The sequence below is a fragment of the Homarus americanus genome, unplaced genomic scaffold, assembly GCF_018991925.1.
Source record: "Homarus americanus isolate GMGI-L3 unplaced genomic scaffold, GMGI_Hamer_2.0 scaffold58499, whole genome shotgun sequence".
Classification (NCBI taxonomy): domain Eukaryota; kingdom Metazoa; phylum Arthropoda; class Malacostraca; order Decapoda; family Nephropidae; genus Homarus; species Homarus americanus.
The window spans coordinates 42,010-69,567 of NW_024739292.1; the positions used below are offsets into that span (position 1 = coordinate 42,010).

At 41.9% G+C, this 27,558-nt stretch overlaps 1 protein-coding gene across 5 annotated transcripts in view; it reads right to left on the reverse strand.

Moving 5' to 3' along the window:
* LOC121874460 (agrin-like) overlaps positions 1-16,049 on the reverse strand; it is a gene marked incomplete at its 3' end in the record, with an annotated part of 53,284 nt that extends 37,235 nt beyond the window's left edge. For 3 of the 5 annotated variants that reach the window (XM_042378578.1, XM_042378580.1, XM_042378575.1), the window contains 2 exon segments: positions 1,869-2,004; positions 15,694-16,049. In XM_042378578.1, coding sequence (XP_042234512.1) covers positions 1,869-2,004; positions 15,694-15,844 — 287 coding nt within the window. 5 annotated transcript variants of the gene reach the window in all.
* Between the last annotated feature and the right edge of the window lie 11,509 nt (positions 16,050-27,558).

Below are 27,558 nucleotides of genomic sequence, written 5' to 3' on the forward strand. Positions count from 1 at the left end.
CACAGTACATACATTCATACATACGAGGTACATACATACATACATACATACATACATACATACATACATACATACATACATACATATATACATACATACATATATACATACACTACACAGATCAAAATCACGTGACATAGAACACATCACAACACAACATCACTATACAACCCTTCTTTAGCAACACAACCTAACATAAAACCCCACCACAACACAACTCTATCTAACACCACAACACCAATAACCGTATCCAGCACCACAACCTAACATAAACTAACATCACAGCATGCCATTTCATCTCTCAGTATTCATCTCGAGTCTCCCAGCGTCACGCACCACACTACCACCCTACCAAAGGTCTCGTGTGCCACTGGGTCTCGTGTGCCACTAGGTCTCGTCTTCCACACCACCACCACCACCACACTCCTCAACCGTAAAGTTATCAATCTGGAGCCATTGTTCCCTGTCCGTCTCTCTCTTGTGTCTTGAAATTATAATTATTATTGCCTTCAGCACTAACTTTAAAATTCTCACCTTTTGCTGGGACAACTCTGTGATTCCCCGGATTTGCCTGTCACCCGAAGAGGCTGCTAGGCTTTGTAGATCTCTAATTAGAAACTTAACACCCGTCTGGATATGATTAATTATTTTTTTCAAACGCATATGAATTCAGTTTCGCTTCTCTCCTAACTTAAGATATAATACACAGTAATTTCTTAATATATCCGTGTCATAACTAACACTGTAGGCATATTAGACGATTGCTAGGAAAGAAAGAATCCTTAAAACACTTCTTCCATTATGTTTCCAATATTTCTCTAGTTAATATAATGGTAGATATATTTTTCACCCCACGTTAATATTTTCAAAGTATTTCTTCATCATTAACTTCTACAACTACAAAAATAATTTAAGTTCTGTAGTGTCTTAGATATTGACCAAGCTGTCATTCCTATGTAGCTGAAACACTCAAACCTTGTCCCACTTTACAAAGAATGATTCATTTATATTCTTCCTCCATTATGCTCATCAATAACAACATAGTATATTTTGTAATCTGTAATCTTATATCAAAAGTTATACAGGGAAAATAATTATACCAGGTTATTTATTATATATTTATCTGATTATTATTCTTACTTCACCTATAATTACGTTCAGGAGTTGGTCTGATACTCTTCTCGACACCATCAGATCAATTCACCTACTTCACAATCTACTCCTGGCCTCAGCTCACTATAATGTGTTCACTATACTTCCATCCCTGAGAGTTCAAAATTTTCCTTGGTGATTTTTTTTAAACGATTACATTATTACAACTGATCTTCTACCCTCTTTAGTACATTGTTTCTGATAGTTTAATTTGGTATTATCTTTCAATTATCTCTTTTTTTGCTTCTCTTAAAATACCTGACTATTTCCTCTTCTCTTTGTGTTTTTATTGTTTCTCTTCATTAATTTATTCTAACTTCTTCATTCATCCTTCGTTTCTCTCTATTGCTGCTTCTGTGTTTAACCATTCTACACAACACCATACAGCACCACACAACATTATACACCACTACACAACACCATACAACACTACACAACACCACACACCATTACACAACGCCATACATCACTACACAACACCACACAACATTACACAACAACCATACATCACTACACAACACCACACAACATTACACAACACCATACAACACTAAACAACACCACACATCACTACACAACACCACACACCATTACACAACACCATACAACACTAAACAGCACCACACATCACTACACAACACCACAGACCACTACACAACTCACACCATTCCACAACAAAATCTGTCAATCACAAAGAATCGAACCCTGGTACTCACGTGTAAGTCTTGCCATCGGAGGCACAGATGGGGTTGAATTCCTTGGCGCAGACGTCATTGCAACGGCAGGTGGGTTTTCTCTCTCGATCCAGCTGGCAAGTCTGTTTCTCTGGACATTTCACGTCATCACACGGGTCTGTAAGATAGTATAGCAACGCGTCAGCTGTGCGTGTTAGGAGGAATCATATGGCAATGTGTCAGCTGTGCGTTTTAGGAGGAATCATATGGCAATGTGTCAGCTGTGCGTTTTAGGAGGAATCATATGGCAATGTGTCAGCTGTGCGTGTTAGGAGGAATATGGCAACATACTGTGTGTGTTATATAGCAATTACAGTATGTGTGAAGATATTAAGATGTTATCACCACCTGAACTACAAGGATAACTAAATTCACAGCTGTAGGGGAACTGATGATGCCTTGAACACGAACCAGTGGCGCTTAGCAGAGGCGAGAGCTGTAACAACATCCCCCCCTCCAAAAAAAAAAAGTATCTTAACCATTTTATGTCGCCTCCGTAAAGATACTATTTGGAGGCACTAGTTTGCACCTTAGGGCCTGAATCAATACGTGTAAACCAATTACCTGGTACTGGCCAACATTGGATATCAATCACAAATTACCGATTCAATAGGATTTGAACCAGAGACCAAAGAATTACCAACCCAGTATGATAACGACCCTACCACCGCACCCTATTTACAGGTTTTGGGTTTGACAATTGAGTTCAGGTATATCTATCAAATTCAGGTATGCATGTTTAATATTAATATGCTCATTTAATACAGGTATGTCTTTATAGTTTGGGTATATATCAATCTAGTGCAGGTGTGACTGTTTAATTAAAATATACCAATTGATCTAGATACACCTGTATGTACGAGTAGCTCAGGTATCCCAACATACTCCTACCACGTTATATCCAGATTACACAATAGACATTAATATCAAGTGACAGACATGTTAAAATATACAATAACACTGAACCACAAATACATAGAGACAGTGAAATAGTTAAAAGACAGACACGATAACTGACCGACACACTGACAGTCAAATACCGTAGTGGTGTCAGTGTCTGGTGGTCACAGTGTATCAGGAAAATGTATGTTGTTACTTGATCAATTATTATGGAATATATTTATAAAACTTTTCCCTGTTTGTCCACACCACCAACCTCCCTCATCCCGTTGAGGAAAAAAAAATCGAAATACGCCGAGTCAAACGAAAACTATTGAACGTTGCCTGCGAATTACGGATAGCATTTTTTTTTTAGTTGAATGTAACAGGGTAAGAAGCGTCACCGTCCCCCTTGCAGCTCATTGGCTCAGGCATAATGTTCGATTACTATTGATACAAAGTCTGACAATTAAGTTCGTAAACTCATGCTGCAGATGACGGTCCGTACCTTACTGAGGATCGGCGCTGTGGTCCCCTTCAAAGTATTCCCCTTGCGATGCTATACTACAGGTACACGAACGTCAGCATTTCTTCCATCCCTGGAAACATTTCTGGATCTCACTTTCTGGAATAGCTTTTATAACTGCCGCCGTGCTACTCTGAATGTCATCCACGTCTTGAAAATGCGTCCCCTTGATGTGTTTCTTCAGTTAAGAGAATACAAAAAGGTCACGTGGGACCAGGTCAGGTGACTAAGGAGGGTGTTCCAGTAAGGTTATTTGTTTCTCGATCAAAAACTCCCACACAATCAATGCCATGTGCAATGGGGCATTGTCATGAAATTTTTCAGCACCATTTTCACTCAAACTTTTTTCATCTTCAAATCTTCAGTCAAAACCTAACTGTTTCCCTGTCAATGTGCACTACATCTGCAATGCTTATCATCGTCAATCGCCTGTTAGCTTGCACAATTTTCCTAATTTGTTCAATGTTTTCCTCAGTCCTGCTCGTTGTTGGTCGTCCTTTTCTGTCATCGTCTGTCACGTCTTCTCTTCCCTCTGAAAATCGCTAAATCCACTTGTAAACTGATGTTTTCTTTAGCGCATTATCCCCATAACTTGGGATAACATGTCCCGAATTTCAGGCCATTTTCCTCAGTTTTATGACAAACGATGTTTGTTCTTTGTTCTCAAACAATGTCATTACACGACAAAACCAGAAAACACTAATACAATAATTGTCACTGCACACGTCCGACTCGCTTGAGATCGACGACAAAATTGGGGTAGTAAGAGAAGGGATCAAGGACACGTGCACGCCACTCACACTCGTTATGGTGCGGCTGCCTGTTGAGCCGGGCGGCGAGTTCGCGAACTTAATTGTCAGACCTCATATATGGCAAATAAATCCACATATACAGTAACTATTAAGGATTCCCAGTTCTGGCTCACTTTAATGCCGAATTTAATGTATGTACAAATATAACTGCTTGAAAACATTAACTTTCAATAACCTCGCAGGGGTTGAAAAAAAAAATCAAGAATATTTACCGTCGAAGTCAAAAACAAATTCACTCTTTCGGAGAGCACATTCGCCTCGTCTTCTCTTTTCACTAATTATTAAGGATCTCCAGACAAATAACCCCAAACACATAAGCGGACAGTTCTTAGTCAGGCTCCTCAGTCACGACCTTCTGGTGAGGTCCTCGGAGCGCTCAATCTCCCCCACCACGAAAAGGTGACTGTCCCCGGGGGAGGGGCTCCACCAAAGGTAACAGTAGTACCTTGGCTACCATGAAGGAGGTCATGACCGCCTCCATGGCCGGAACCCCCCACACATTATTATCCTGGCGTGTGGGATCCAGACGGGTGAGAACAACCCGAGGCGATGACCCGACGTCCTCCCATGGGCGTGAAGGACGGCGTTTCCACCTGGGCTTTATTGTCAGAATTACTTTTCTGCTACCCCCTTCCTCACGTCCCCGTGCACCCAGGCGTGGTCTGGGGCCCAGGTGGGAAGGTGTTTACTTAAGCGAGTGAACACCTTCTCATCTGGGTCAAAGATCACGCCCAGGAGCAAGAGACTCCACGGTATTGTTTGGTGGGACTGGGTGCCGAGGGCATCTCTCCTGTTTACTATGCTATTCAAGACTCTCACCCGAGTCAAGAACCACACGTAAATGCAGGAGACTTCTCAGGCACCTCAAGGAACTCTCAACTGCACCAACACGTGTGAGGTCCAGGTGGGAAGGTATTTACTTACGCGAGTGAACACCCTCTCATCTGGGCCCATAGGTGCAAGATACTCGACTGCACCCACACGTGGTCTGTGGCCTGGGTGGGAAGGTGTTTACTTACGCGAGTGAACACCCTCTCATCTGAGTCACATAGGTTCAGGACACACGCACACTCAACTGCACCCTCACGTGGTTGGGGCCCACAGGTGCAGGAGACACTCCACACGGTCTGGGGCCCGGGTGGGAAGGTATTTACTTACGCGAGTGAACACCCTCTCATCTGGGTCACATAGGTGCAGGAGGCACTCGACTGCACCCTCAAGTGGTCTGGGGCCCAGGTGGGAAGGTGTTTACTTACGCGAGTGAACACCCTCTCATCTGGGTCACATAGGTGAAGGAGACACACTCGACTGCACCCTCACGTGGTCTGTGGCCCAGGCGGGAAGGTGTTTACTTACACGAGTGAACACCCTCTCACCTGGGTCAAGGACCACGGGTTGCAGGCAAGCCTCCGTCGGCACCGTCAACAGCCACTGGTCACCCATCCCAGTGGTCAATCGAGAAGGAGGACGCCGTGGAGATCCAGCCCGAGCTGAACCACGGACCAGGGAGGAGAGAAAGGAAAGAACTCCACCACAATTATGGCAAAGTTGAAAAAGTAATTCTGATAAAGTAAATTTATTTATCTTTTATGAAATACCAAAATTTAAAGTTTGTTAAAATACTGCTTTTGGAGATTGTTATACTGATGGAATCGACGGGTGGTGTGAGGAACACAAAAACACACACACACACACACACACACACGACTATCCCTACACGTCCACTTTGCCTTTTCTTTCGCTAATCAGTTAAGTGAAACTCATCGTATCGAGACACTACATTGATCTGTTCTTCTGGCGCCCAAAAGTATAAGTGCCAGGTAAAATTTTTGTATAAGTAAATATTATTAGCAAGATTGTGTGTTGCTGAAAGGATGGAAACGAAGCCAGGATATGAAGGAAGAGGAAGCCACGATATGAAGGAAGAGGAAGCCAGGATATGAAGGAAGAGGAAGCCACAATATGAAGGAAGAGGAAGCCACGATATGAAGGAAGAGGAAGCCACAATATGAAGGAAGAGGAAGCCACGATATGAAGGAAGAGGAAGCCACGATATGAAGGAAGAGGAAGCCACGATATGAAGGAAGAGGAAGCCACGATATGAAGGAAGAGGAAGCCACGATATGAAGAAAGAGGAAACCACGATATGAAGGAAGAGGAAGCCACGATATGAAGGAAGAGGAAGCCACGATATGAAGGAAGAGGAAGCCACGATATGAAGGAAGAGGAAGGACGATATGAAGGAAGAGGAAGCACAATATGAAGGAAGAGGAAGCCACGATATGAAGGAAGAGGAAGCCACGATATGAAGGAAGAGGGAAGCCACGATATGAAGGAAGAGGAAGCATGATATGAAGAAAAGAGGAAACCACGATATGAAGGAAGAGGAAGCCACGATATGAAGGAAGAGGAAGGATGATATGAAGGAAGGAAGAGTATTACGATATGAAGGGAAGAGGCCACGATATGTAGGAAGAGGAAGCCACGATAAGGAAGGAAGAGGAAGCCACGATATGAAGGAAGAGGAAGCCACGATATGGAAGGAAGAGGGCTTTCACGATATGAAGGAAGAGGAAGCCACGATATGAAGGAAGAGGAAGCCGATATGAAGGAAGAGGAAGCCATGATATGAAGAAGGAAAGAAACCACGATATGAAGGAAGAGGGGCCACGATATGAAGGAAGAGGAAGCCACGATATGAAGGAAGAGGAAGCCACGATATGTAGGAAGAGGAAGCCACGATATGAAGGAAGAGGAAACCACGATATGAAGGAAGAGGAAACCACGATATGAAGGAAGAGGAAGCCACGATATGTAGGAAGAGGAAGCCACGATATGAAGGAAGAGGAAGCCACGATATGAAGGAAGAGGAAGCCACGATATGTAGGAAGAGGAAGCCACGATATGAAGAAAGAGGAAGCCACGATATGAAGGAAGAGGAAGCCAGGATATGAAGAAAGAGGAAACCACGATATGAAGGAAGAGGAAACCACGATATGAAGGAAGAGGAAACCACGATATGAAGGAAGAGAGGTAACAATGCTTACATTCCAATGAAGGCTTTGTTAATATCGATGGTAAAGGTGTAGAATAGCGCTAACACCAGAAGTTGTTTGTTGATTTGGTTAAAAAAATATTCTACACACTAATAGCATGATATTAAACACATAAGAACATAAGAATGGAAGAAATTGCAGCGGGCCGATTGGACCATACTGAGCAGTCCCATTTACACCCAGACCCTACTGCTCATATATCCGTCCAACCTATGTTTGAAGCTATCCAGCGTATTGGAGTTAATGATGATATTTGGTAACTTGTTCCACTCGTTCACTACTCTATTTCCAAACCATTGTTTACCTATTTCGCGCCTAAATCTACATTTGTCTAATTTAAAACCATTGTTACGAGTTCGCTCCTTGTGGGATAGTTTGAGTACCTTTGTAATGTCCCCTTTGTTTAGCCCTGACTTCCATTTATACACCTCGATCATGTCGCCCCTCACTCTACGTCTCTCGAGGGAGTGCAAATTAAGATGCTTTAACCTGTCTCTGTACTCAAGGTTCCTAATACCCGGGATTAGTCTTGTCATTCTCCTCTGAATTCTTTCCAAGGATTCTATATCCCTTCTGTAGTACGGTGACCAGAATTTAACTGCGTAATCCAAGTGAGGTCTCACAAGCGCAAGATATAGTTTTAGGATGACCTCGCTAGTCTTGTAACTAACACTAAGAAATGGAAACAATACATAGAACCTAATATATATTGACCTAACATACTCATAGGTTGGGAATGTTAGGTCAGGTTTTATTAGGTTCTATGCATTATCGTGTTAGTTTATGTGTTAAACAACTTACCTTAATACTGAGGTTGATATACATCAGCAATTGCGAGGAGGAATTCGCGAAAGCGTTCACCATCATTTAGGAAACGTCTCATGAAGAGGGATTCAGCGAGGTAAACAACAAAAATGGCGCCGGGAGGAGAATTATGAAGCGGGATATAGTAAATAAAAAAATAAATACTTAAAATTATACTAGAAAGTTGTCGTTTCTTTGGTATTATTGCGTTTACACACCGTTCATTCCTTCCACTAATCTATTACCATATTCGAATAAGATGTCTAATTATAAGATAATTTTCATCTATTACATTACCGGCGGAAATGTATAATAACGGAGATAGCATATCCAAAATTTTCTCTATTTTCTTCCATTAACCTTCCCCCATTATCGCCTGCCTCACCTCCAACACTGCGTGTCTCCTATGTCTCCTTCATAAAGAAACCTCAGTAAAGTGTACTAAGAGCAAGACTGCATGTAAATATCGCAAAGACCAACATATGTGGCGTTGTGTAAGAATCTCAGAATCCAACGACGAACAAGAACCAGGTCAATAAGGTAAGAAATAGGTGATTCCATCATATGGTGAGAGTCAATTAGGTTAGGTTAGGTTAGGTTTTGTTTTTGTTTTTCTGGTGTTTTTTTTTTGGTGTATTTTGCCATGATTTTTTTCGGAAAACGTCCAACGAAAAAAAATCGATAAAAAAACCCGGCTAATTTCCGCCGTAAATGAAGGTCATAGTCGGTCTAAACACACACAAATACACTAGAAAAATATATTTTTGACTTTCTAACAGAGAAAGGTGTGACAATGCAAGTTTACCGTTTCTTTTAATACAGGTATACTTAAAATCATAAAAAACAGTAAGAACAACAAAAATAAATAAAATCAACAAACAACATCTGGTATTACCGCTATTCTACACCTTTACCATATCGATAATAAATGAAACTAAATTTAATAAGTAACACTCACCAGTTAATATTTTACGGAGCTTGATGTGTGGTTTACTACGGCTTCCTAGCTCTTGACTATTCGTTCACTTGTTTCAACCCTTCATATCACTTTCATTTTCAACGTCCATAATTATGATTTTCCTGGGCTTCTTGGGTTATCTTGGCTGGTTTAACCGATACACACACTTGCAGGCCGTTTCCCAGACACATTAGGGCATAAAATGTTCACAAAACACAGTAGTTAGCGTAAATATGAAGACCTACAGAGTTACAAATGACACAAAACATGGCAGGCTATTGTTTACGTTCTGAAACTTTCGAGACGATCGCTGATTGGCTTAGAGGACGTGAATAACCAAGATGGCGGCGAACTATAACGTTGATTCTTTTTCACTAATATTTGATTGATTTATTTTTTGAATGAAACTAAAATTACTATTATGCAGTATTTATTAAGTTAATATATATTTTCCTGTCCGTTAAACTAAATTCCGTTGGGCGAGGCTCCGTTAAAAGAGTTATGATTGATAATGTTAGATGGACGAGGTTAAGTAGACTGTATGCTAGGTAGACTGTACACAAAAGGACGGTGTTTATACATACTCATTATAAAATTATCATTATTATCCGTTGCTTTATGCGTTTGGCGCCATTTATCTTGATATACATAATAATCAGTGAAATGAGAAGAAGTAGTGAATATATTTATGTGAGTGACGTAGTTCTAGAGGGGCACCAAAACTACAATATTTCACCACAAGTAATTTGAATTTCCATCCAGCTATAAATATTTTGGTGCAATTAGATATATTTATCACCACTCTAATAATATATATAGTCTATTTTGTATGGTGTTACGTGGGACCACTTTGTATTAACAGACAGTAGTGGATATAGACACTGACTTTCGTTACAACCTGTTCAAGTGGCGGACCAGTTAGCTCTCTCTCTCTCTCTCTCTCTCTCTTTCTCTCTCTCTAAGCGTAGTACCCAACTTAACTCACACCTTGAACTTGATCCAACTTCTCCCAGTTATAAACTTAACCTAACTCACTCCACCATCACACTAACAAATAACCTCATTATACTCACAGATGACCTTTAACCCCCCCTTCCCCCGCCCCCCCAACACACTCACACAAGTTAGATGCTAATGATGGTTGACTCTAATGAACCCGGTCGCTCCAATTGGTTCAGGTCAAGTGTCTGTAGATTCGGCTACGCTCACACCTACATACGATGATAATTTGGCTTAATTGTACGACTGTTCCCTCCTACCGTGTTTCAGCGATTCAGAGTCATTTCCGTATTTCAGCAGGTGCCTCCAAGCTACCGTAGTCACTGTAATTGTTCGGATTCTGTATTTCAACGTCGACGGACTTTACCTAAAGTCATCGTACAAACTTTGTATTCCAGATGTTGTATTTTTCCACCTGTATTTCAATATCCTAAGGTGGCAACTGTATTTCGACTCTGGTATTAAGTCAACGTTTTAACCCCGGATAAAAATCGCCTCAGATGAAGTTTCACTCCCTTCCTCGCTCACGACCAGAGATCAAAAGGTCATATTAATTCGTGTCTCATCTCAAAAGGTCATCTGACAGACTCACGCTGGGCCCAAAGTGAGGTTACAGGAACGGCAGAAAGATTTGTGTTATGACTGTACTTGTATATGATGGTATTATTGATGTTACCCTGTTCCTGCCTCTGTTACCCCTGTTCCTGCCTCTGTTACCCCTGTTCCTGCCCTCGTTACCCCTGTTCTTACCTCTTGTTACCCCTGTTTCCTGCCCCTGTTACCCCTGTTCTTGCCCTGTTACCCCTGTTCCTGCCCTGTTACCTATTTCTTGCCCTGTTACCCCTTTTCCTGCCGTTACCCCTGTTCCTGCCTCTGTTACCCCTGTTCTTACCTCTGTTACCCCTATTTCCTGCCCCTGTTACCCTGTTCGCCTCTGTTACCCCTGTTCCTGCCCCGTTACCCTGTTCTTGCCCCTGTTACCCTGTTCCTGCCCCCAGTTACCCCTGTTCCTGCCCCTGTTACCCCTTTCCTGCCTCTGTTACCCCTGTTCCTGCCCCCATTACCCCTGTTCCTGCCCCTGTTACCTACTTTCCTGCCCCTGTTACCCCTGTTCTGCCCTGTTACCCCTGTTCCTGCCTCTGTTACCCCTGTTCCTGCCCCTGCTACTCACCCTGCCATAGTCAATACCCTGTCTTCACCACCTGCCTCTGCTGCTCTCCTAGTCTAAATTCTTTCGCCTCCTGACCATCATCTCCTGCCCTCTTCTCCTCTCCCTCTCTTTTCTGACTCTGCCCTCTCCCCTCCCCTCTATCCTAACCCTGATCCTGTCTTCCCCCTCCCACTCTCCCTTCTGACCCTGCCCTCTCCCTCCCTCTCTCTCTTAACCCTGCCTCTCCTTCCCACTCTCTCTCTTAACCCTGCCCTCTCCCTTCCCACTCTCTCTCTTAACCCTGTCCTCTCCCTTCCACTCTCTCTCCTAACCCTGCCCTCTCCTCCTGACCCCCCCTCGCCGCCGCTGGCCTGTGGTAAGCAGTGAGCAGCAATATCCACATCTGACGAGTCGAGGCAGTGTAGTTAAAGCCGGGCTCTACTGCACAGACTAGTGGCCAATTACCCAGTATTATACGACAACCACGTCCAGACAAATACACGTATAGCCGGACTGACCTGACCCTGTTGGAGTTCTACACCCTGGGTCCTCCCTGTCTCTCCTCCGGTCCTCCTGTCTCTCCCTTCCTCCCTGTTTTCTGTCCTCCCTGTCTCTCCCTGTCCCCTGTCTCCCTCCTGGTCCTCCCTGTTTATCTCCTGTCCTCCTGTCTCTCCCTGGTCCTCCCTGTTCTCCCCTCCTCTCTCTCCCTGGGTCCTCCTGTCTCTCCCCTGGGTCCTCCTGTTTATCCCCTGGGTCCTCCTGTCTCTCTCCCTGGTCCTCCCTGTTTATCTCTGGCTCCTGTCTCTCTCCCTGGGTCCTCCCTGTCTCCCTCCCTGGGTCCTCCCTGTTTATCTCTTGGGTCCTCCCTGTCTCTCTCCCTGGGTCCTCCCTGTCTCTCTCCCTGGGTCCTCCCTGTCTCTCTCCCTGGGTCCTCCCTGTCTCTCTCCCTGGTCCTCCCCCCCCCCCCCCCATCTCCCTGGTCCTCCCTGTCTCTCTCCCTGGTCCTCCCTGTCTCTCTCCCTGGTCCTCCCTGTCTCTCTCCCTGGGTCCTCCTGTTCTCCCGTCCTCCCTGTCTCTCTCTCTGGTCCTCCCTGTTTATCTCCCTGGGTCCTCCTGTCTCTCTCCCTGGGTCTCCTGTCTCTCTCCCTGGGTCCTCCTGTTTATCTCCTGAGTCCTCCTGTATCTTTCTCTCCCAAAAATCTTTCTTCTTTCATTCCAAGACTCAACTCTTTACATCTTCCTCAATATCTTCCCCTTCCTTAAGTCACTTTTTCCTCTTCCTCACACTCCTCCCTCCTCCCCCCTCACCTCCTCCTCCACACTCTTCCCTCACCTCTTCCCTCCCCCTCCTCCCTCACCTCCCCCTCCCCCCTCCTCCCTCACACTCTTCCCTCACACTCTTCCTCACCTCCCCCTCACACTCCTCCTCCACCTCTTCCCTCACCTCTTCCCTCACCTCCTCCCTCACCTCTTCCCTCACCTCCTCCCTCCTCTTCCTCCCACCTCCTCCCTCCCACCTCCTCCCTCACACTCTTCCCTCACACTCCCTCCCACACTCCCCCTCCACACTCCTCCCTCACACCTCCCCCCTCACACCTCCTCCCCCTCCCCTCTCCTCACCTCCTCCCCTCACACTCCCCCTCACACTCTTCCCTCACTCTCTATGGTCCCGGCTATCCATCTCTCTCTGTCTCCGTCTTTCTCCTCACTTCGGTATTATTCTCCTTCATATCCTGCCATCTTCTTCCCGCCTCTCTCATCAGCTATTTCCTCTTCCCTCATTCATCACAGCCATTTCCTCTCTGTCCCCTTTTTTATCGTTCTTGTCTAATTCCATATCTGTCTCAACTCTTACCATCTCTTCTTCCTATTTCTTGAGTTCTCTCTCTCTATCTCTGTCTTTCTTTCGTCTTTCTTGGGTTTATGCTGTTTACTCTCTCTCTCTCTCTCTCTCTCTCTCTCTCTCTCTCTCTCTCTCTCTCTCTCTCTCTTTATCAGCTTTTCCTCCCCTCTCACACTCTCTCCTTTTCCTTTCCCTCTCACTTATACTCTCCTTATCTTTCCCTCTCACTCATAATCTCTCTCTCTCTCCCTTCTCTCGCCCTCTTACTTGCAGCCTCACCTCTCCTTTCCCTCTCTCTTTTCATTCCTTGCCCTCTCATTCTGGGACCCTCTCGCTTTACACCTCTCCTCTTAGTTTCCACCTTCTTCAGATGAGTCTTCCTCCAGCTCCTCCTTCAAGTTGCCAGGAAGGTCTAGCCCCTGTAAATGAGTCTTCCCTTCAGCTCCTCCTTCAGAAGTAGCCAGGAAGGTCCTAGCCCCTGTAAATGGTCTTCCTCCAGCCCTCTAAGTAGCCAGGAGGTCCTCCCCTTAAATAGTCTTCCTTCAGCTCCTCCTTCAAGAAGGAAGCCTACCCCTGTAAATGTCTTCCCTTCAGCCCTCCTCCATGAAAAGCTTCCTTCAGCTCCTCCTTCAAGTTGCCAGGAAGGTCCCTAGCCCTGTAAATGAGTCTTCCCTTCAGCTCCTCCTTCAGAAGTTGCCAGAACCACCCCTGAAATGAGTCTTCCCTCCAGCTCCTCCTCCAGAAGTTGCCAGGAAGGTCCCTAGCCCCTGTAAATGAGTCTTCCCTTCAGCTCCTCCTTCAGAAGTAGCCAGGAAGGTCCCTAGCCCCTGTAAATGAGTCTTCCCTTCAGCTCCTCCTTCAGAAGTAGCCAGGAAGGTCCCTAGCCCCTGTAAATGAGTCTTCCCTTCAGCCCCTCCCTCAGAAGTACCCAGGGACGTTTTTAAACCCTCTACAGAAGTTTCCCCAGCAGCCCCTCCTACGCATCAGGTGGTCTCCCCTATAATTCCTCCTTCAGAAGATGCCTTGGAGGTCTCTGTTCCCTTCAGGAGTAATCTCCTCGTAGAGCTAAATTTATCTCCCCTGCGGCGCTTAAATAAAAAAAGATTCTCGGCTGTTCTTTGGTTCCTCTAATACAGTCTACCCAACAGCTCCGCCGTCAGAAGAGGCTAGGCAGGTCCTCCCCCTCCTCCACTTCCTCCTTTACTCCTTCTCCTCCACATCCTCTTCATCTTTCTTCATCTTCACATCTTCCTCCACCTCCTCACACACTACCTCCACCACACACCTCCACCTCCACCTCCACCCACCTACCTTCACCACACCCCCTCCACCTCCACCCACCTACCTCCACCACACCCCCTCCACCTCCACCCACCTACCCTTCCTCCACCTTTCTCAGTGTTCCTCGTACAGGTGCACTCAACACGGCAGGTTAATCTGTCACGCAGCGGGAGAGATATAACCTCAATATTGACCCTTAATGACAAGCCGTGGGGGCAAGATAATCACAAACGACCCCAAGTATGATTAAAAATAATGAACACAGAAGAGAGATTAAGAAGAGGAGTCAGAAGAGTTAATAAATGAGGTAAATGAAATCCAGGTAAAGTAAGGAAGAGGAATAATAATAATAATAATAATAATAAGAATAAATAAATAAATAAAAAATAAAACAGAATAAGAAAAAAATATTAAATGATAATGATGATGCTGATGATGTATGATGATGATGGTGATGATGATGGTGATGATGATGATGATGATGATGATGTATGATGCGATGATGGTGATGATGTATGATGATGATGGTGGTGATGATGATGGTGATGATGTATGATGATGATGATGATGTAATGTAAAGAGCGTTAAAGCCATCCGAGAAATAATAATAATCTTGATAATTACGGATTATTACGCAGTCTACACACTTCCCACATCTCACCAACACCCATGGCTTTTCCTACACCTTTTCTACACTTCTCCAACACTCACAGCCTCTCCTACACCTCTCCTACACCCTTCCTTATACCTCTCAACACTCATAACCTATCCTACATCTCTCCTCCTCCTCCTCCTCCTCCACCACCTCCATCACTACCATCACCACCACTATCTCCACCACCATCACCATCTCAACCATCACCACCACTATCTCCACCACCATCACCATCTCAACCATCACCACCACTATCTCCACCACCATCACCATCTCAACCATCACCACCACTATCTCCACCACCATCACCATCTTAACCATCACCACCACTATCTCCACCACCATCACCATCTCAACCATCACCACCACTATCTCCACCACAGTACCTCAGTTTGTCGGGTCAACCATGGATATCATTTTAGTCTTTTTCTCATGTTGTCTGTTTATTTTTATAATTATTTTGATTTTGCATTTATTTGAGTATTTAATAGTGTGTGTGTGTGTGTGTGTGTGTGTGTGTGTGTGTGTGTGGTATTAACCTTATATAACAAAATAAAACTGAACTGCTCGTTAATCCTGAATAAATATTTTTTTTTTTTACTGATCTCCTCTCGTAAAACTCTTCCACTGTTTCTGAATTGTTGTTTCTGTATAAATAAAATAAAATGTGTTACCGATTCTACCTAAAACACAAATAAATACAGAAATGTTTCAGAAGTTATCCGGCCTAGGTGAGGTGTGGACACGTGGAGGTGTGGGGGAAATGGGGTGGAAATAACTACCCAATTGGCATTCACAGCACTTAAAAACAGCACTAGTGGCACTCTACATAGGTGGTACTTACCGCATTTTCCCAGATACTTGACTTCCAGGTGTCGTCGGGTTCTGCAGGCGTGTTGTCTAAGCTGGCATTCATGGTCGTAGTCTTGGCCGTCGGAACCACACACTGGGGATGACGAGGCCGGCGACCCCATCAACCCACCTCCTCCGTACATCCTACAATCCACCGGACACTCGCATCTGGCACTCCTGTTGTCGTCGGTAGGCACGCACACGGCACCATGGAGGCACTTTTTACCTCGGCAAGGGTCGCGCACTGTGGGAACACAAAGCGGGAAAGTGACGTTAGTACAGCCTTCAGTTTAGGGAGGAACGAGGGTCCGCCAGGCACACGGTCAACATGCACAAGAGTAGCGGAGAGACTCGCACTACAGTATTGACAATAGCTGGGGATGCAAGTGTTAGGCTCAAGGAATATACTAGAGGGAGGGGAGAGTCTGCTGAGAGATGATCACTGAGGGGGTGGGGGGGGAAGTATGATGGAAATAGTTGAGAGAGTATGTTGGGGAGAGTATGTTGGGGAGAGTATGTTGGGGAGAGCTGGGGAGAATATGTTGGGAAGAGTATGTTGGGAAGAGTATGTTGGGGAGAGTATGTTGGGAGAATATGTTGGGAAGAGTATGTTGGGAAGAGTATGTTGGGGAGAGAATGTTGGGAAGAGTATGTTGGGGAGAGTATGTTGGGGAGAGTATGTTAGAAGGATCATACTGTGGCATATTCTGGGGGGATATATGAGAATTTGCTGCAGGAATATGTTTTGGATATATACTGGGGGGAGGATGGATACAGATATAAAGGCAATAATTGAGGTAGATGGTTCATACACAAGGTTATTCTGTACACACTCTGCAAAAAGGTCATACATAAATAAGCGTATGTGTGTGTGTGTGTGTGTGTGTGTGTGTGTGTGTTATACTGCCATGGTAGGTCATACGAGGCCATGGCTAGGGTCACCAAGGGGTTAAGACAATCAGACGCAAGATACAACAGTTAGTTTTGGTCACCTGAGTCAGCATCATTAACACTCCTACGGTGATTTATCCTCACACAGGCTGGTATGGTGGTCAGGGCTGCTGGCAATGTGTTCCAATATACTCAGATGAAAGAAAATATAACACACCTTTGAGAATCCGATACTCAACTGCATTTCAATCTTGTACAAACACACAATAAAAATATTCGTAAATTAAGTAAGATCTCGGGATAAACGAGAAAACGGATAAATACTACAGTCAAATACATTAGCTAGTGAATGATGCTAAAAATAATACGAATTTTTTTCAGTTAGATCTTAAAATAAAATAGGTAATAAAAATGAAATTAAAATCAACGTTAAAATAGCTGGGAATATAATCTCTCAGCTCTGGGGCTTATTTACCAACACCCATTTTCTGTGAGTGTTATTTGCGCGACAATTTTCTTCTATAAGCGATCAACGACGAGAGAAAATGATAACTAGGGTAGACTCTTTGGTTTTTTATTTTGTTTTTATTATCACCATTAAATGAGTCAGTCAGCTCTATGAATAACACCGAACCCTGAAACTGGCCCAAAAAAAATCTCGGACCAGCTTGTAATAAATGCTGTCACACACTATACCTTAATTCATTCTAAAAAAAAATGATTAAAACATTAATATACAAAGAACCAGCCTACATCAGTTAGATTAATGTAAATATATATAATTAGTAACAATATTTTTACTTTTACAGCTTAACACTAAACAACATAAACATTCAATTAAAACAAAATTAAACATTCTTCTAAAAACAAAACAAAAAAAACACGATCGAGCCAATCAAGCGACCAAAACAAAAGGAAATACCCAAAGCGCACGTAACAAAAATAAAATAAACGGGAGAAAACAAAAGTGACATCCGATAAACCAAATAAGAATGTGAAACTGAAAATAAAGATCCCCTCCCAAGATAGGTGGAAATGGATAGTCACAAGAGGAGGGTGTGCGTGTGCGTGTGCGTGTGCGTGTGTGTGTGTAAGAGGAGAGAGAGAGAGAGAGAGAGAAAGGGGCGGGGGAGGAGGAAAGGAAATGAACAAACACATTCCTCCACTTGAAAACAAAAACAGATATAATTAACTGAGATAATTTTTTTTTGTTATATTTACTCATAAAAGGAAATAAAAGTAATTATAACTAACAATGGGATTTTTTTTTCTACGCCCAAATAAAAAATATAAATGACTTTTTTTTTTGCCTTTTTCAACATTATCCACAAATAGCCTTAAAAATTGTGTTAATTCTGGATATAAATAAAAACAAATAAACAAATAAACAAAGGAAAAAATATTGTCACCTATTAAGACTAAACAAATACAAATAGAAATAATACAACAACTTAATACAGAATTATGAAAAGTTAATAATACAAAAAATGGAAAAAAAAAGTTTATATAATTTTGGACATAAAGTAATATTTTATTATATATATTTTGGATGGAAATTTATATAATGAAAAAAGTTGTAGTTTTGATGACACAATAAATCACTGAAAAAGATTTACATATTTTTGTATATAAATCAATAGAAAATATTATTATAGTTTTATATATAAATTAATATAAAACTGAAAAAGGTTTATTGTCTTATAAAACAAATTAAAACGAACCCCAAAAGTTGTTATATATTGTAGATTATTCAGATAAAAACAAAGGGTTATGACAATCAAAACAAAACAATATAAATCAAATACATAAACCCACCAAAACAATAAACCAAAACCAGGGAATATAAACATTAAAACACGACAATAAACCATAGGAAAAACACATCAAAACAATACTCCAAGGGGATACAACACCAAAACAATTTCCCAACGTCAAAACAAGAAAATTGACGTCAAGACAATGAAGAAAATAAGACAAAAAAAGACTTAAACCTGTCAGAAAAAATCGAACAAGTGAAGAAAATTGTTAAAACATTAAGTAAAGACAAAATGAGATGAAGACAAGGTTGTGGAATGAACCTAAAGACAATAAATAATGTGAAGTAAAGAAAAATCAGAAAATTATTGAGTAGAGAGGCAGAGACACAGATGAGTGGTGTAGTGTGGTGTGGTGTGGTGTGGTGTAGTGTGGTGTGGTGTGGTGTGGTGGTGTGGTGTGGTGTGGTGATGTGGTGTAGTGTGGTGTGGTGTGGTGTAGTGTGGTGTGGTGTGGTGATGTGATGTGGTGTGGTAAATGTGGCAGACAGAGGACGATGCCCACTTCAGCCCTACACACACACACACACACACACACTCCACAAAACACCCATTCACCACCCCCCCCCACACACACATACACACACACACACGCACACACACACACACACATACATACACTCGCTACACCCACCAAAAAAGTTCACATTTTACCTTTTAGACTTCAAAGGCCAGAGTTTTGACACAAACAAAAACTAAATAAAAATAAAAAAAAATAAAAATAAAAAAAAATATGGCGTCCTTTAGAAGTTTCAACGGGCAGAGGAGATGAAGAAATAAATCATGTTTTTTGTTTTTAATTTATATTTATGTTTCCAAAGTCTTCGAAATGTGATACTAAAATAAATTGGAAAAAGAAAAAAAAATAGATATAGATAAATAAAAAAAAATAGTTATTTTTTTTTTTTTTTTTTTTTTCCAGTTTGTTTGTGATTTATTGTGATTGTGTTGATTATGTTTGTGATTTATTGTGATTGTGTTGATTGTGTTTGTGATTTATTGTGATTGTGTTGATTGTGTTTGTGATTTATTGTGATTGTGTTGATTGTGTTTGTGATTTATTGTGATTGTGTTGATTGTGTTTGTGATTTATTGTGATTGTGTTTATTGTGATTCCGGTGATTGTCTTAGTATGAACAAATATATAATTTTCTCTATGGTTTTAATATAATGTTATTATCTTTACATCACAGCTGACGTCATGTAGGAACAAACACAACAACAATAACAACAATATCAGCTGACGTCATGTAGGAACAAACACAACAACAACAACAACATCAGCTGACGTCATGTAGGAACAAACACAACAACAACAACAATAACATCAGCTGACGTCATGTAGGAGCAAACACAACAACAACAACAATAACAATATATCAGCTGACTTCATGGAAATAATCAACACACTAACTAACTAACTGACTGACTGACTGACTGACTGACTGACCACCTAATTAAAAAACTCACTAACAGGCCCAACAAGACAGACAGACAGACAGACAGACGCAAAAAAAAAAATTACATTAACAAAAAAATAACAAATACACAAAATAAATCAATTAAAAAAAAAAAACAATCACACTGCAATAAACAAAGATTTTAATTCATTACAAAAAAATACAAACTTAAATACATAAAATTCATATATAAAAACAAAAAAATTAGTAGTCGAATTAAAAGAATAAAAAAAAATGTCTCACGAGAAATAAATATTATCCGTCATATCACGAAGGTCGGGCTAAAGTGATTGAATACTTCCCCAGGAGTAAATATTCTATATCACATGAACATCAATCCTTCCTAGCTTATTTGACCTCATGATTAAACACCTTAATGTTATCTGGTTAGGTTAGGTTAGGTTAGGTTAGGTTAAATTAGGTTACGTTAGATTAGGTTAGGTTAAATTAGGTTAAGTTAGATTAGGTTAGATTAGATTAGTGTTAAGATATTAAATAATCAAATGGACTTCTAAACTATGGAGCGGGGGTGATAAACTTCATATGACCCGAGAGAGAGTTTGAAAGGCAGAAAAAAACCACTTTTTGCCCAAACTGCTCATATACTGCACTTAACTCCCATTATGCCGGGGAAATATAAAACATTATTTTCCCTTTACGATCTTTTTTTCTTCTGTTTTCTGTAATCAATGTTATTAGCGGCAGCAAGTGTCCTGTCAACTCTATTAAATTGTTGTTGTTGTAGTTGTTGTTGTGGTAGTTAGGTGTGGTTGTGGTAGTTAGGTGTGGTTGTGGTAGTTAGGTGTGGTTGTGGTAGTTAGGGGTGGTTGTTTTAGTAGGTGTGGTTGTTTTAGTAGGTGTGGTTGTGGTAGTTAGGTGTGGTTGTTTTAGTAGGTGTGGTTGTTTTAGTAGGGGTTAAAAGGTGTGTGCCAAGCATTAACGTCGTCTCTACTCATCTTTCCTCATCATCATCACCACCACCATCACCACCACACCTCCGTTTGTCACAGGAGTGGTGATGACAGTGGTAGTGTGGCGGAGGCATGATGCACCACCACCTTTATTGACACTATCCACATGATACCCCTTAACATGTTGGTCTAGAGAGAGAGAGAGAGAGAGAGAGAGAGAGAGAGAGAGAGAGAGAGAGAGAGAGAGAGAGAGAGAGAGAGAGAGAGAGAGAGAGAGAGAGAGAGAGAGAGAGAGAGAGAGAGAGAGAGACTGTATACAAACACATAAGTTACATACATGAAACACCACATGTGTAACCTAAATAACACACATACACACATATGACCCAAAATAAACATATAAACATACACAAATAAGTAACAGAGATATACACATACACAAAACATACACACATACACACATTCGACGGACATAAAGGGAAACATACACACTCCCTCACATACAGCCACACAAGTATATGTATATGTATAGTTAACAGGGTAGAAATATATGTATTAATGCTAGTTATAATCTACAAACACACAAGTATACACATTCAAAACACACATACACACACACACACACACACACACACACACACACACACACACACACACACACACACACACAAGACACACATACATAAAACACAGGTAGACAAGAGATAACGCGACATCAACACAGCCCAAACCAACACGCCAGTTCAGTGATGAGCGGGTCGGCTATAGCTGTGAGTCCCGACACTGAGCCACGTTGAGGCAAATTGATAGAGCCAGGGGGTGAGGTTGGGGTGAGGATGAGGGGGGTGAGGTGAGGGGTGAGGGAGGGTGAAACAAGGTCAATTACACTACCAGACAACTTCATTAACCACCAGGAAATTGTTCCATTGAATAGTTAATGCCAAGTGCATGATTGTCAAGCTGTAGTTAGTGTTTGGGGAATGATTAATTTGCATACTCTTGAAAAAATCTATCATTCGAGTCTCGTGGCGCTAAGATAGTATTGATCATCATTCATTCATTAATTATCATTCTTGATCACGATTACTATCTGTGTGTGTTCAACGCTTATACCATTAATTTATACCTACAGGTGAAAACTCCACAGGTGAATTGGTCATTTTTTTTAGACTGACAAATAAAAAAAATTCCCAATGTGTTTGTCCTCTCAGCATCACTTGGCCTCGTATTTCACATGACCTCATCTCACTCAAGCATTATTTCACCTCGTCCTTCACCTAGTCACCTCCTACTCCACCAAACACCTCCCATCACTCATACTCCACCAAACCACGTCCTCACAGTCACTATTTCCTCCTTCATAACCTGAGCAAGAGGGACAGAAAATTCACCCCATTTCCACCAATACAGAGGAACCATTACCACTTATTACCCTACCCCTCTCTCTCTCTCTCTCTCTCTCTCTCTCTCTCTCTCTCTCTCTCTCTCCATTAGCCCACCGTTTGCCATCCTAATTGTAGTAATTGAAGACGGAAGTGCATACTACAGGTTTCAATTAGGTTCCAAATTATGTGTGTGCTTTCAGTGGCTGTGTCGGGTGGAGTGAGTAAAAGCTTTATTAACTTAATTAACTTTATATTTTTTTCTGTGTGAGGTAAGTTGTTACGTGTTTCTTTTCGATTTTATTTCTCTTTTTGTGTGTGTGTGTGTGTGGTTGTGTGTGTGTGTGTGTGTGTGTGTGTGTGTGTAAGTGGCTATAAGATGCGTGAGTGTAAGTGTGTAGTGAACATGCATAAGTGAGTGTAAAAAGGACATAACACCTTCAAGTTAAAACAGGTGTAGGTGTGAGTTAATAATAATCTTACCCTCAATATCAATAAGGCACTAACACCTCACATACCTAAAACACAAAACTACCCTTATTTTACATCTCCATAAGAGCTGAAATCACAAGTCACGTCAACATATACACAACGTAATAAACTCCCCTTTGGTATATCGAAATCCAATCTAAAATACACGAGGGAACAACACACACACACACACACAACCACACACACACACACACACACACACACACACACCCACAACCACACACACACACACACACACACACACACACACACACACACACACACACACACACACACACACACACACACACACACACACACACAATACACATTCCAGGATTTTTATACAACCAGAATCATGTCTCTATTTCAAGGCTATATAGAATATTCGCTCATAAATATACAGGTATTCACTTTGAAGGGTTATATGGTGTAGAACCCGCCTACCCTGTGTGTGTGTGTGTGTCTGTGTAATTCAGTAAGAATTTGGCTTTGAATTTTCGCGTGAATTTACCTCGTAATTTCACCCCCAAATTGCAGGTTGCAGGATCATACGTCTGAACCAATGTACCGTAAAGGCCTTGCTGGGTAGAGTTTATCGTACCGTACACAGCAAGACTGATAATACCGTCCCTGTCATGAAGGTTGATGGCGGCATTTTTGGTTTTATCTACAAAGGTAAGAAGTTATGTTTACACTGTCTGTCTGTCTGTCTGTCTCTTCAACGTCTACACCTGAGCATCATTAGCGAACAGGTGAGAGGAGGAGGGTCTTGTTCCACTATGAGGGTAAATGTTTTGGTTATATACATTTATTTATTTATTTATTTATTTATTTATTGGTTCAAAGGTCATAATTTCACCAGGAAAATAAACTTTAAATCTAGGTAGAATATATGTGAGGGGGGGTGAGGAGAGGGGTAGAGTGGGGTGAGATTAGGGTGGTGGTGTGAGAAGTATCATGTTACCCCCCTTTTTTAACCGGGAGGGGAATAAAACACACACACACACACACACACACACACACACACACACACACACACACACACACACACATAATTAATCCCCCCTAAAATTGGTAGTGGTCATGGCTGTTGTAGTAAATTTCATTATACTTTTTGGTTTGGGGAAGAGTTAGCCCAGCAACATATTACTCGACCTATCCAATTATTATCGTGTTTTTGTTGTGTGTTTTTGTTGTTTTTTTTGTTTTTGTTGTTTTTTTTTTGAGTGTTTCTTGTTTTGTGTTTGTAGTGTTTTTGTTGTGTGTTTGTAGTGTTTTTTTGTTCTGTTTATTGTGTTTTTGTTGAGCGTTGTTTGTTTTTGTTGAGTGTTTGTATTGCTGTTTTGTTTTTCGTTATGTTTTTGTTTTTCTCTTCATTAACTTATAGATCATTTTTTCTGTCCTTTTCTCTATTCAATTCATTCAATATATACATTTATTTATATTCCTTAAATCATTCAATAAATTCGTAGTTTCATTAACTTTCAATTTTTTTCTATCATATTCCTTCATTTATTCATAATGTTTACTGAGTCTTTTATTCCAATTTATTCATTATTTTATTTATATTCCTCAACAATTGGATCAAATATTTAATTGTATTTTTTGTTGATATTTTCAGCGTGTAATTCCTAGAGTGTATATACGTTAAAATTTTCACCTCACTAACAAACCTCATTGGTACCTATATACGCCTATCGCTACCTGTAAACGCCTATTGCTACCTGTAAACACCTATTACTATCTGTATAATGTCTACTGCTACCTGTATACGCCTATCGCTACCTGTAAACGCCTATTACTACCTGTTAACGCCTATTGTTACCTGTAAACGCCTATTACTATCTGTAAACGCGTATTACTACCTGTATAACACATATTGTTACCTGTAAACGCCTATTACTACCTGTATAACGTCTATTACTACCTGTACAAAGCCTATTACTACAACAAGGCTACTGGCTGCGTACCACCTTACTATGCATAGCCACACTAATACACCAATGCATCTGCCAGTAGCTCAACAATATACTCACCACTGCTCTGCCTTCACTAACTTAAATGGGGTTTCTATGACTTAATATCCCCTTTACGTCAGTCTTGAAATGCTACTAAAACGCTTATGTTATGATGAACTTTAAAAAATTCTAGTAAAACAATTAATATACCTTACTTATATAAAATTCTGGCAGAACAATTACATACTAACAAACTTACTTCACTACACGTAATCTTATAACAGTTTACAAATCCCTAAACTTACTCGTTGTGCAAACTGTTGTCTAGTATGTATAAGGTAAAATTGTATTGGGGAACGATATCTATACTCTGAGTCAAGTCACAGCGGAAAATGTGCCATTGTTTGAACGTTGGCAATATGTAGGGTGAAATTAATTGGACTATTGTGTTTATGTAAAAGGAACCTCTATGGTCTTTCAAAACACACATATATATATACACATGAACAGGAAAGAACATACACAGACTTATACTTGCGTACATGAACAAGTTTGAGAATATACAAATATACACAGAAATGCACACATACTCATAAGCATACACACAGAACAATGACCTTTATAAACTTACAGAAATACACAGATACACATATAAAATTATGTTAAGAACCTTATTAAAAAAACTCATTCAGACACAAACTTGCAGAATACACAAGGTGACGCAGGCGCACAGAGACGTCATGCAGTGTATCTAAGTAAGACACTGGTAACTGCATGGCGGCCTCTCACTACAGAAGACACCAGCTATGAAGAAACAAATGAATAAACATAAAGATAACAGTGCGGTGTTACGTGTGTGTGGTGGGGGTGTGGGTGTGGGTGTGGGGGTTTGTGTGGGTGTTGGGGGTGTGGGTGTTGGGTGGGGTGGGGGGCTGGTGAGTGGATAGAAACGCCTGCCTCCGCCTAAGGTAGCTTGTTAGCGCCTAGAGCACCAACAGTCGACCCAGCTGTGAATGGGTACCTTACTTTGCACTTAAGGAGAAGAAGGCAATTAAGTGTTACTATCGCCCCTCGTAACCTCGTGACCTCGTGACCTCGTAACCTCGTAACCTCACAACCTCGTAATGTATCGGAAGCTTAATACTCACTAAGGTCTATACTAACCACACTGAACTGTAAGACTTATGAAACCCAGTACAGTCTTATACAGGAATTAGAATCCACAAAATATAATAAAACTACAAACTCGACAAACATACAGTTAACTTTAGAACTGAGGGTCACTATATGAAACAAAATAATACACATAGGAAATTAATTAACCTCAAGAGATATTAACTTCTGAGTGTGTCAATTATTTATTTTCCTTTAAGTTACTTTCACCTTAGTTAGGAGCGGTGTGGATTTAGTACACTGTATACTAACACTTTCTGTTCCCAGGGAGGCAGGGTGATTGGCACTGCACTCGATTTCATTACTTCCCCCAAATGGAAAATTAGCCACCCACTTACAGATGAGTGGACCGGTAGTGCCCTGGGATCGAACCACCGACCCCTAAGCATGAGGTGAATTATATATCCACCTGACCACTATACCTTTAGTTTACCATTAATCTACATCAGTTTACTTTTAATTAACCTTTAATTACCTGAGTAGTGTTCCTCCTCCTCTCCTTCTTTGGCTCTGTGACACACTGGCCCTCTCTGACACTGTGCCCTCACTGACACACTGGCCCTCTCTGGCACCATGCCCCCCCCTCCCTGTGGCACCATGGCCTCCACTGACACCCTAACCAATTATTTTTCTTCTCTCGATCATTTCTGGAATTTCCTGAATTTTTGTCCAGAGATTTTATTTTTTTCCCCGCTGTCCCGAAGCTAAAAACAATTCCGTTTGCGTGCAAGAGACCGAACATTTTTTATGGTTATTAAATGCAGTCTGAGCCTCTCCCCCACCACCCATGTGTGTGTATGTGTGTGTGTGTGTGTGTGTACCTGTGACACCTCGTTGCAACACTGACTCTATATGAAAATTATTTCCTCACTCTTGTACTTCCTTCCTTCCTTCCTTCCTTCCTTCCTTCCTTTCTCTCCCTCATTCCTTCATCTCCCTTTCCTCCTTCTTCCTCATTCATCTCCTCCCCCGCCACGGAACATACAAACATACATTTCCTCAGGTGTTTCATCAGGCAAACGTTTCCAAGTAAATAGTTGAGTTTTAACAGGATAATGAAGCGGCAGGAGGCTGTACACACACACACACACACACACACACACACACACACACACACACACACACACACACACACACACACACACACACACACACACACACACACACACATACACACACACACACACACACACACACACACACACACACACACATCTCTCTCTCTCTCTCTCTCTCTCTCTCTCTCTCTCTCTCTCTCTCTCTCCACCAATATCAACGGTTTCTCTCTTTTCTTTTGACTATTTCAGATCCTCTTCTATTTAATCTCTATCTCCTATCCACCCTTTCTTCTCCTTACTAGTGTTCCTTCCTTCTCCCCCCTTTCCAGTCACCCTCCCCTCTCCCTTACCAGTCCCCTTCCTTCTCCCTTACCAGTCACCCATCCTTCTCCTTACCAGTCAACCCTTCTCCCTACCAGTCCTCTCCCTTCTCCTTACCATCACCCATTCTTCTCCTACCAGTCACCCCTCTCCTACCAGTCACCCATCCCCAGTCACTCTCCTTCTCACCAGTCCCTCCCTTCTCACTTCCAGTCACCTCCCTTCTCCCTTACCAGTCACCCATCCTCTCCCTTACCAGTCACCTCTCCTTCTCCCTTACCAGTCACCTCTCCTTCTCCTTACCAGTCACCTCTCCCTTCTCCCTTACCAGTCACCGTCCTCTCTCCCTTACCAGTCCTCTCCTTTCTCCTTACCAGTCACAAACTCTTCTCCTTACCAGTCACCCTTCCTTCTC